Genomic DNA, 10,297 nt, shown 5'->3' with positions numbered 1-10,297 from the left:
CTGCGTTTGTAACTATGTGGGAGGTTGGAATTGACCAGTTGTGAAGTCATAAATACCAGTTGGATGCATTCATGTGATTTGAACTTGTTGAGAAACGCTGATTAGCAAATGGCCAACCAGCTGTGTCAACCAAAAACTAAAAGTACAGTTATCATGCTTGTAAACAAATTATAGAGTTCAAAAACCACATTAATAGATTACTTTTTATAAATAATGTTTTGTTGTTGCATTTAACTGCCGAAAATGCTGTTATAGAGGCCATTTCCTTAGTAGGTGACGTCAGTAATCAAACGTAGGAGAAGTCGGCGCTCAAGAATTACCAGTTTAAGGGGCCTTTCGAGTGGATTTTTGCCAGTGATATGTGGTAAATGTACACTTCCCACTTGGTTACGAACGCATCATGAGCGTGTCTGTAGCACGTTACATCTCCCACTCCGGGTTAATGCGATGGGCTGTCACTGTTAAGTAAGCGCAACACAAGGTGCATTGGCCAATTCATTGAAAACTTCTGCTTTGGTTCTACCTGTTTACTGAAATGGGTACAAGAGGGAAGTTCGTAACGTGGCTCGAGCACTTTCACGAGGTGCTGAAACCCCCTATTCTCAACCACCGAGAATGGGCGCATATCGGCAGTTATACACCAAAAACTATAAACAAATTAGGGCTGTCCCAGACAAAAAAAAATCTTGGTCGACCGAGAGTCGTCTGTTCTTTCGACCAATCTATTGATTGAAATTTTTAAACATGTATTTTTCCATATACAGACCATATACTATGTTTGAATAATATCAACTATATGTAGGCTACTTTGTCTGATGCTTTAAGCAAGACACACAAATTCGTAAAGAGAGAGCCAGAGATTAATATAGCCTAACCAGAAGAATAAAACCTGTTCCCAACCCGACTCTCCTGCTCCCGCTGCCGGTAGTGTGCCAGTTATGATTTTCATATGGCTATTTTCGTGGAACAGTTTAATTTCATTTATAATAAAGTTTTCAGAATCAATATTCTATCTAAATGAAAATGATACAAATCTAAAAGTAACTTCTATTTCCATTGCCAACTATGTAAAAATAGCCTACATAAAGTCAACAAATAAAAACGTTGCAGCCAGCAAGTAGAAAATATCCTGATTAAAAAGAAATATCCTATAAATCACATTGGCTATGCATGGCCTGTCTGCAAGGAACTTGAAACATTGTATAATCTATTAACTTGGGTCTGGCGAGAAGCTTATGCTAGCAAACTTGCAACATTGCATAAAATATTCTGGGCCCTCAGAGTTTCCCAGCCAGTGAGCTCCGGACAAACAGACACAGCTTTAGGCTATTTGTGCAAGAGATAAGAAGTAATCAGGGAGGCCTTTTTATGGCGTTTCCACCGGATCAGAGCATGAGATTTTCCCCCCTGTCATGCTGAGTGGTTATCGAAAGGGAGAGACATGGAAATATTTTTCAAATAAGCTACGTTGAGGAACTATTGTCATTCGCAATAGATGTAAAAACAGACTTTGTTTACTTGCTTTTTGAGGCGAAGAAAAAATAAATTTGAGAAGCTCCACGGTGGTGGTGAGTTAAGACAATCAGAAATAGTATCAAATCAAATTTTATTGGTCACATGCGCCGAATACAACAGGTGCAGACATTACAGTGAAATGCTTACTTACAGCCCTTAACCAACAGTGCATTTATTTTAAACAAACAAAAAAAAAAGTGTTGAGAAAAAAAAGAGCAGAAGTAAAATAAAGTGACAGTAGGGAGGCTATATATACAGGGGGGTACCGTTGCAGAGTCAATGTGCGGGGGCACCGGCTAGTTGAGGTAGTTGAGGTAATATGTACATGTGGGTAGAGTTAAAGTGACTATGCATAAATACTTAACAGAGTAGCAGCAGCGTAAAAAGGATGGGGTGGGGGGGCAGTGCAAATAGTCCGGGTAGCCATGATTAGCTGTTCAGGAGTCTTATGGCTTGGGGGTAGAAGCTGTTGAGAAGTCTTTTGGACCTAGACTTGCCGCTCTGACACCCTCTGTAGTGCCTTGCGGTCGGAGGCCAAGCAGTTGCCATACCAGGCGGTGATGCAACCATTCAGGATGCTCTCGATGGTGCAGCTGTAGAATTTTTTGAGGATCTGAGGACCCATGCCAAATCTTTTCAGTCTCCTGAGGGGGAATAGGCTTTGTCGTGCCCTCTTCACGACTGTCTTGGTGTGTTTGGACCATGATAGTTCGTTGGTGATGTGGACACCAAGGAACTTGAAGCTCTCAACCTGTTCCACTACAGCCCCGTCGATGAGAATGGGGGCGTGCTCAGTCCTCTTTTTTTTCCTGTAGTCCACAATCATCTCCTTTGTCTTGGTCACGTTGAGGGAGAGGTTGTTGTCCTGGCACCACACGGCCAGATCTCTGACCTCCTCCCTATAGGCTGTCTCATCGTTGTCGGTGATCAGGCCTACCACTGTTGTGTCGTCGGCAAACTTAATGATGGTGTTGGAGTCGTGCCTGGCCATGCAGTCATGGGTGAACAGAGAGTACAGGAGGGGACTGAGCACGCACCCCTGAGGGGCCCCCGTGTTGAGGATCAGTGTGGCAGATGTGTTGTTACCTACCCTTACCACCTGGGGGCGGCCCGTCAGGAAGTCCAGGATCCAGTTGCAGAGGGAGGTGTTTAGTCCCAGGATCCTTAGCTTAGTGATGAGCTTAGAGGGCACTATGGTGTTGAATGCTGAGCTGTAGTCAATGAATAGCATTCTCACGTAGGTGTTCCTCTTGTCCAGGTGGGAAAGGGCAGTGTGGAGTGCAATAGAGATTGCATCATCTGTGGATCTGTTGGGGCGGTATGCAAATTGGAGTGGGTCTAGGGTTTCTGGGATAATGCTGTTGATGTGAGCCATGACCAGCCTTTCAAAGCACTTCATGGCTACAGACGTCAGTGCTACGGGTCGGTAGTCATTTAGGCAGGTTATCTTAGAGTCCTTGGGCACGGGGACTATGGTGGTCTGCTTGAAACATGTTGGTATTACAGACTCAGTCAGGGACATGTTGAAAATGTCAGTGAAGACACTTGATCACCAAATGGGCACATTTTATACGCCTACATTTGCACGCAGGCCAGATAGCCTAGGCCTAGTTCTATGTGTAATAAGGTGCGTGTCCTTTCCCAAGATAGACAGGAGCGCTCAACAAAAAAAATGAATACATTGAGAACTCATAAATGGAATGAAATACACCACAACTTTTTCCTCACAAGTGTAGCATAGGTTGTGCGCTCTGCAAACAACATGTCCACTCCTACAATGACAACGGTAAGACTGTAATAATAGTATATTGAATGCATTAACAGAAATTACCATAACCAAACAAACATTGTAGATTAGAAATGATGGTAATTACCGGTAAATGTACTATTGGTGATACTGGTGTGCCTCCGCAATGGATTAGTCCACTCAGACAGACGTGAATCAGACGGGTGTCTCCTGTGCCATAACATATTTTTTCTATATCTGCCACTGCTTGACTAAAAAAATATTGGTCGACCAACAGCCTATTGACCAAACAATCGACCAGTCGAGTAAATGGAGTCAGCCCTAAAACAAATATAAACATAACCTACCTATCGCTCTTGTAATTTCTTTGGCCCGGTCAGAATCATCTGCGAAGGGCTGCTTGAATGCAGAGTGGAGACGATGTTGTGTTTCTGTCTTGCTCCGGTATACTGGGGTGATGTCGGTGCAAATGTGTCATCATATTTGAGGTGTTGGCAGCTGCATAGGCTATTCTCGTTGAGCGTGGTGACATAATGTTAACGTTTTATCCACAACTTTGTATATCGCCGTTGTAATCTACTGGAAAGCCAACATTTTACCAAACTGGAGTGCGGACCGAGCCGAGGTCCCCGTACCGAACGGTTCGGTACTAATACATGTACCGTTACACCCCTAGTCCTGGTTGTTAGACTCTGCCAAGTCTAACAGAACGTAGGAGAGAGTGTAAGAGAGAGAGGGGGGAGGGGGGGGGGGGGGTAAGCGTCAGTAATTAGCAAGCAGACAGTGTTAGGTCATCATTAGCCCCTGGATGCCAAATATGGAGCTGGGTGTGTGTCTGGGGAGAGAGAGGTGTGTGTATGTGAGTTAGTGTATGTGTGTAATTGATTGCACATGTTTCTGCCGAGGGAGAGGAACGAGGCCATCGTCGATTCACACTTATGTTAAGGAAGGGGTGGGTGCATTCAAAAGGCTACTTTGGCCACTTAGCAACCTCTTTGGCGATGCACAGCGGCCATATTGGAATGGAATGCCCACCAGTCATGTTTTGAAACGAAAATTAGCATTCTCATTGGACAAATTCAGGTAGCAACTCTTAATGTTTCACTCCGTTGTGAAATGTTTGCTCCCGTTTTGTGCCAACTGAACATGACCCAGGTCTGGGCCACTATGACGACTGAAGAGCTCTGTACATAATGGGTTAGGTGAGAGGAGAGTTGGACAGATGATCTCTGAACAGCTACAATAATGACCTCATTAAAACTGGAGGGGCTTTCCATCTTTATCTTCCAGTCTCTCTCATTTATATGCCATTTAGCAGATGCTTTTATGCAAAGCGACTTACAGTCAATCGCGCATACATTTTTACATATGGGTGGCCCCAGGAATCGAACCCACAACCCTGGCGGTGCAAGCGCCATGCTCTACCAACTGAGCCATACAGGACCCCACCCCCCCATTTCTCTACCTCTTTGTCCGTATGAATGTCATGTCAACATAAATCATTCCTGTTGATAGAGATGTAGAGTCTGAAAGGCTTTTCTCTTCCTCTATCTGGGATCACCTCTTATTATCCCTATCACTACCCCCCTCTATCCACCCTCCTCCCACCTTCTGTTTTTCTTCTCTGCTTTCACCTCTCCTCCTCATCCTCTCTCCCTCTCTATTCTGTCAGGCCTGACAGAGTGTGACTGAAGGGTGATTCAGATCAACTGAATGTTGTGAACCTGACCCAGATTGTTCATAAAAAAGGAAGGTGATGTCACCAGGTGATGTCACTGGATAAGATGGTATGATGTCATCAGCTGATGTCACTTGATAAGATGATAACAGCTGTCACCATCATCTAAGACATAGGGCGTGGTCGAGTGGATCCATTTTGTCTAGTCGGTGACCATCGTTGGAAATTCGCCTTTCAAAGTGTGTTGCGTTATGGGGATAACAATTGTCTGACTTGCGCTTACATGTCGACTGCATGAACTTTACAAAAACTATGTGATCAAAGGTCATGCAGTTTTTTAAGTCGCCTTCGAGTTGCTGAAGTTGCTTCTCACTAACTGCACCATGCAGCCATCAGCTGCATTGTGGGAGACACTATTTGCCAATCAATAATTAGGGTGTTTTTGGTTGACCCACGAGAACGTGACCAAAGACGTGACTGAAACAGGAACCAACTTTGCCGCAATTCTAAAGCTACAAATGAAAGTGATATTTGAGACCCCTCTCTAGCCAATTAAATGTTTTCAGTTTGTGAGTGTTTGATATGGGGGTATAGAAAATTGTATTTCTACATTTATAAAGAAAAACGTTTATGAACAATAGCAGCTATGTTGACACTTCCATGTTGATCTGAGACTTGCTGTTGGAAATCCACTACAGCGTCCGACTTTCAGCTGTCGCACCTCTGTCGACTTCACTCGCCGACTTCCGTCTACAGTTGGCTTACTACTCAAACACCCAGATTCTCAGTAGTTTAATTGAGGTTGACATGAGTGCAGTGTACGCTGACACCTAGTGGGGATACTATGTCTATGCGGTTTGTCTTATGCCAACACATGCCTGCCTCGTGTATGTGTATGTGTACGCATGTGTATGAGTGTGTACTGCATGGTGTACTGTATGTGTGTGTATCCATATATATGTCATGTGTATGTGTCTATTGTGTACGGTATGTGTATGACGTGAGTTGTGTGTGTAATGTGTATGTTAACCAGTTGACCTGGCCCTGACCTTTTGACCTTGTCCCGCTGACCTCCAGATGACCCCTGTCCCTGACCTGGTGTCCATCCTGAAGAGGAGGAGTGTGTGTGTGGCTCCCTTCTCGGCCCCACCCAAACACAAACACCCTGCTAAGCGCAGGGTCCGCTTCAAAGTACCTGACGACGGCTTTGACCACGGTAAGGATGTGTGTATGTATGTGTTTGAGTGAGTATATGTAAACCCAACAATGGTTATGATCAATTGCATGTGTATGTTTGTGCACGTACAGTATACAGCTATGTGTGTCTGTCTGCATTCTTACCATGTCACCCTCTTCCCTCTGTCCTCTCCGTTCTCCAGACAAGAAACAGTTCAATAAAGCTCAGATAAAATAGAATAAACATCTAAACGTGTTTCCTTTTCCCTCCTGCAGACGAGGTGGGCGGAGACTCCTGCCTGCTCCTCTTCCTGCTTTGCCTGGTCACCGTAGTGATCAGCCTGGGAGGCACCGCCCTCTACTGTGCCCTGGGCGACGCCCAGTCCACTGTCTGCACCGACTTCTCCCGTAACGCTGACTTCTACCTCGCACAGCTGCATCGTGGGATGGATCAGCTCCAAAGCTGGCTAACCTCCGGGTCTTAGCTGACCCCCAAGAGGAGATGAGAAGAGAGGGGGAGGAGGAGAGAAATAGGGGGAGGGAAGGAAAGGAAAGGAGAGGGGGAGAAGAAGGGGACAGAGGAGGAAAACTCCCTCGTTTTGCAGAGTGGATACTGTTTTCCTCTCTCTCTCTGTCCCTGGCACTCTTTCTGTCTTTACTGGCTGGCCAGTTAAAGTGTGTGTATGTGTGGCAGGAGAGAGAGAGAGAGAGATTGATGGAACGATGTGTGTTTGTGTGTGGTACTGGTAGGCTGCATCCACACTAACAGTTCCCTAAGACATCTGCAGTGCTGCCTAGTAGAACTAGTAGGACTGACCTAGGACCTGTAGTATACTGGACTACCCATAGAGGTCAACTATACACTACTGGACATACACTACCAGTCAAAAGTTTGGACACACCTACTCATTCAAGGATTTTTCTTTATTTTTACTATTTTCTACATTGTAGAATAATAGTGAAGACATCAAAACTATGAAATAACACATGGAATCATGTAGTAAACAAAAAAAGTGTTAAACAAATCAAAATATATTTTATATTTCAGATTCTTCAAAGTAGCCACCCTTTGCCTTGATGACAGCTTTGCATTCTCTCAACCAGTTTCATGAGGTAGTCACCTGAAATGCTTTTCCAACAGTCTTGAAGGAGTTCCCACATATGCTGAGCACTTGTTGGCTGCTTTTCCTTCACTCTACGGTCCAACTCATCCCCCAAACCATCTCAATTGGGTGGAGGTCGGGTGATTGTGGAGGCCAGGTCATCTGATGCAGCACTCCATCACTCTCCTTCTTGGTCAAATAGCCCTTACACAGCCTGGAGGTGTGTTGGGTCATTGTCCTGTTGAAAAACAAATAACAGTCCCACTAAGCGCAAACCAGATGGGATGGCGTATCACTGCAGAATGCTGTGGTAGCCATGCTGATTAAGTGTGCCATGAATTCTAAATAAATCACAGACAGTGTCACCAGCAAAGCACCATCACACCTCCTCCTCCATGCTTCATGGTGGGAACCACACATGCAGAGATCATCCGTTCACCTACTCTGCGTCTCACAAAGACACGGCGGTTGGAACCAGAAATCTCAAATTTGCACTCATCAGACCAAAGGACAGATTTCCACCAGTCTAATGTCCATTGCTCGTGTTTCTTGGCCCAAGCAAGTCTCTTCTTCTTATTGGTGTCCTTTAGTAGTGGTTTCATTGCAGCAATTCGACCATGAAGGCCTGATTCACGCAGTCTCCTCTGAACAGTTGATGTTGAGATGTGTCTGTTACTTGAACTCTGTGAAGCATTTATTTGGGCTGCAATCTGAGGTGCAGTTAACTCTAATGAACGTATCCTCTGCAGCAGAGGTAACTCTGGGTCTTCCTTTCCTGTGGAGGTCCTCATGAGAGCCAGTTTCATCATAGCGCATGATGGTTTTTGCGACTGCACTTGAAGAAACTTTCAAAGTTCTTAACATTTTCTGGATTGACTGACCTTCATGTCTTAAAGTAATGATGGACTGTCATTTCTCTTTGCTTATTTGAGGTGTTCTTGCCATAATATGGACTTGGTCTTTTACCAAATAGGGCTATCTTCTGTATACCACCCCTACCTTGTCACAACACAACTGATTGGCTCAAACGCATTAAGAAGGAAAGAAATTCCACAAATTAACTTTTAAGAAGGCACACCTGTTAATTGAAATGCATTCCAGTTGACTACCTCATGAAGCTGGTTGAGAGAATGCCAAGAGTGTGCAAAGCTGTCATCAAGGCAAAGGGTGGCTACTTTGAAGAATCTCCAATATAAAATATATTTTGATTTGTTTAACACTTTTTTGTTTACTACATGATTCCATATGTGTTAATTCATAGTTTGGATCTTCACTATTATTCTACAATGTAGAAAATAGTAAAAATAAAGAAAAACCCTTGAATGAGTAGGTGTTCAAAAACTTTTGACTGGTACTGTAGACTGACTCGAAGTCAACCCAGAGGAATGGATAGAATGGGCTATACTCATTACCACTGACCTTGGACCTGCTCACTACTACATGGACCTGTCCTCTGTGTCCTTCAGGCATGGACAGGACTGCTCACCTGCGCAGACAGGAAGTGCTTGGGCAGCCATTTTAGAAACCGGCACAGCTCTTTGTTTACTGCCGCCATTTTTAATCTCAACTACACCTCAAATATGAACAATTCTGCTGTGGTCAGAAACATTAAATAATGTCTTTAAAATAATCTTCTAATAATTAACGTTTTGTTGTAATGAAACAGATTTTACTTTCCTTTACGTTCCTCACTATTGAGTATTTTTATGGTGTATGAAGGGTGTTTCTTTGGGCTGAGGATAGAAGTTGCCCCTAACCACAGATCTAAGATCATATCTTAACCTATCCTCAACCAGGAGGGGGAGGAAATATCTGACCCTGTATCAGTGGTTAGGGGAAACTTCTACCCCTTCTGTTTATTGGGTTGTTTTGGGGTACAGATAGTTCAGCCTGATTGTAGCGTTGGCCCCTTGATGACCATTGGTGTGTGTCAGACGGAGATATATGCAACATGGACAAGAAAGCAATACATGTCTGTAATAGTGTGTTAAAATAATGTTTAAAGTCCTAAGGATCAGATCAGTAGATCGGTATAAGAATATCTGTTCATCTGAGAATTGTCTTTGCTCAGGCATGTCTATATTTATCTTTATTGTAAAGTAATTATGGGCATCTTCATCATCATCATGTGATTGTCATGATCAGTTACCCCAGTGCATTACCTCCTGCGATCAATGGACTCGATAGAATTTTTTTTTTTACGTATAATTTTTGTATTTGTGTATATTGTTTTTTCTTTTATTTCGGGTTTATAGTCTATTTAATCAATTATCTGTTTTATTGTTTGTGTCAGTCGGTGGAAATGCACAAAGTCAGTGTGTCGTTTTAGTTTCGTTAAGAAGAGTTCAGTAGACGTGGATCGTATGACGACGTAATGATGACGCAGGCTGGGCAGTGACTCTCAGGCCAAATCTCAACTGTCGAAAGTGGCTTCCTCTCCTCTCCTTCATCTCCTCTGATATGAAAACAGACGACAGGTGAAACCAACAGCAAAATATAATCATATTCAGATATGTTGTAAAATGCACAATAAACTGTAGATACATTAATTAGCTTGGAAGAATGCCAGGAGAGTCTCTTTCGTCTCTAGCACTTTCAGAGGGGTGCAGATGGAGAGGAGACGAGGACAGGAAGCCACTGTAGACTATTGAGATGCAGCCTTGGTTTTATAATTATTTTCACTTGTCCTCTGGCTGGTTCAGATGACTCTATCTTACTGTTTGGATCTGAAGTATTTATATCATATCTGCACAATGTAAGGGGAGAGAAAACAAACGATCAAATCTAAATCTTTACCTGCATGTCCTTTTCTGTTGTTTCTCTCGTTTTGGCTTGATGTGGGTATCGTAGATAAGATTTTTATGTTTGTCATCGTGGTTTAGATCTGTCTTTACAGTCTGGAGGGATTACTGTGTGGTGCGTACTTTTAAACACCGGTTCCTCTCTGTTGATAATAAACCTTACTGTGGGGACTGGTCTGACACAATTTTACGCTGTTGTTATAAAGTTCCATTAAGTTAGTCATACAGCTGTTAAGTTGTTATTAAGTTTGTAAATTGTTAAGTTGTTCATCATTGA

At 43.4% G+C, this 10,297-nt stretch overlaps 1 protein-coding gene and 1 long non-coding RNA gene across 2 annotated transcripts in view; both read left to right on the top strand.

The window, feature by feature from the left end:
• LOC311102378 (consortin-like) overlaps nt 1–7,118 on the top strand; it is a 23,916-nt gene extending 16,798 nt beyond the window's left edge. The window contains exons 11-12 of the mRNA XM_084143700.1: nt 6,018–6,156; nt 6,393–7,118. Of these exons, the coding sequence (XP_083999826.1) occupies nt 6,018–6,156; nt 6,393–6,601 (348 nt within the window). The 3' untranslated portion in view covers nt 6,602–7,118. The remainder of the gene's footprint in view (nt 1–6,017; nt 6,157–6,392) is intronic.
• Nucleotides 1–10,205, top strand: part of LOC311102380 — a 90,812-nt gene extending 80,607 nt beyond the window's left edge. Inside the window, exon 2 of the long non-coding RNA XR_014610006.1 lies at nt 8,386–10,205. This is a non-coding gene — a long non-coding RNA (uncharacterized lncRNA). The remainder of the gene's footprint in view (nt 1–8,385) is intronic.
• The last annotated feature ends 92 nt before the right edge of the window (nt 10,206–10,297 follow it).

This window comes from Coregonus lavaretus (assembly GCF_964263955.1).
Source record: "Coregonus lavaretus genome assembly, chromosome: 27".
Taxonomy (NCBI): Eukaryota; Metazoa; Chordata; class Actinopteri; order Salmoniformes; family Salmonidae; genus Coregonus; species Coregonus lavaretus.
This window is presented reverse-complemented; position numbering and strand designations above follow the sequence as displayed.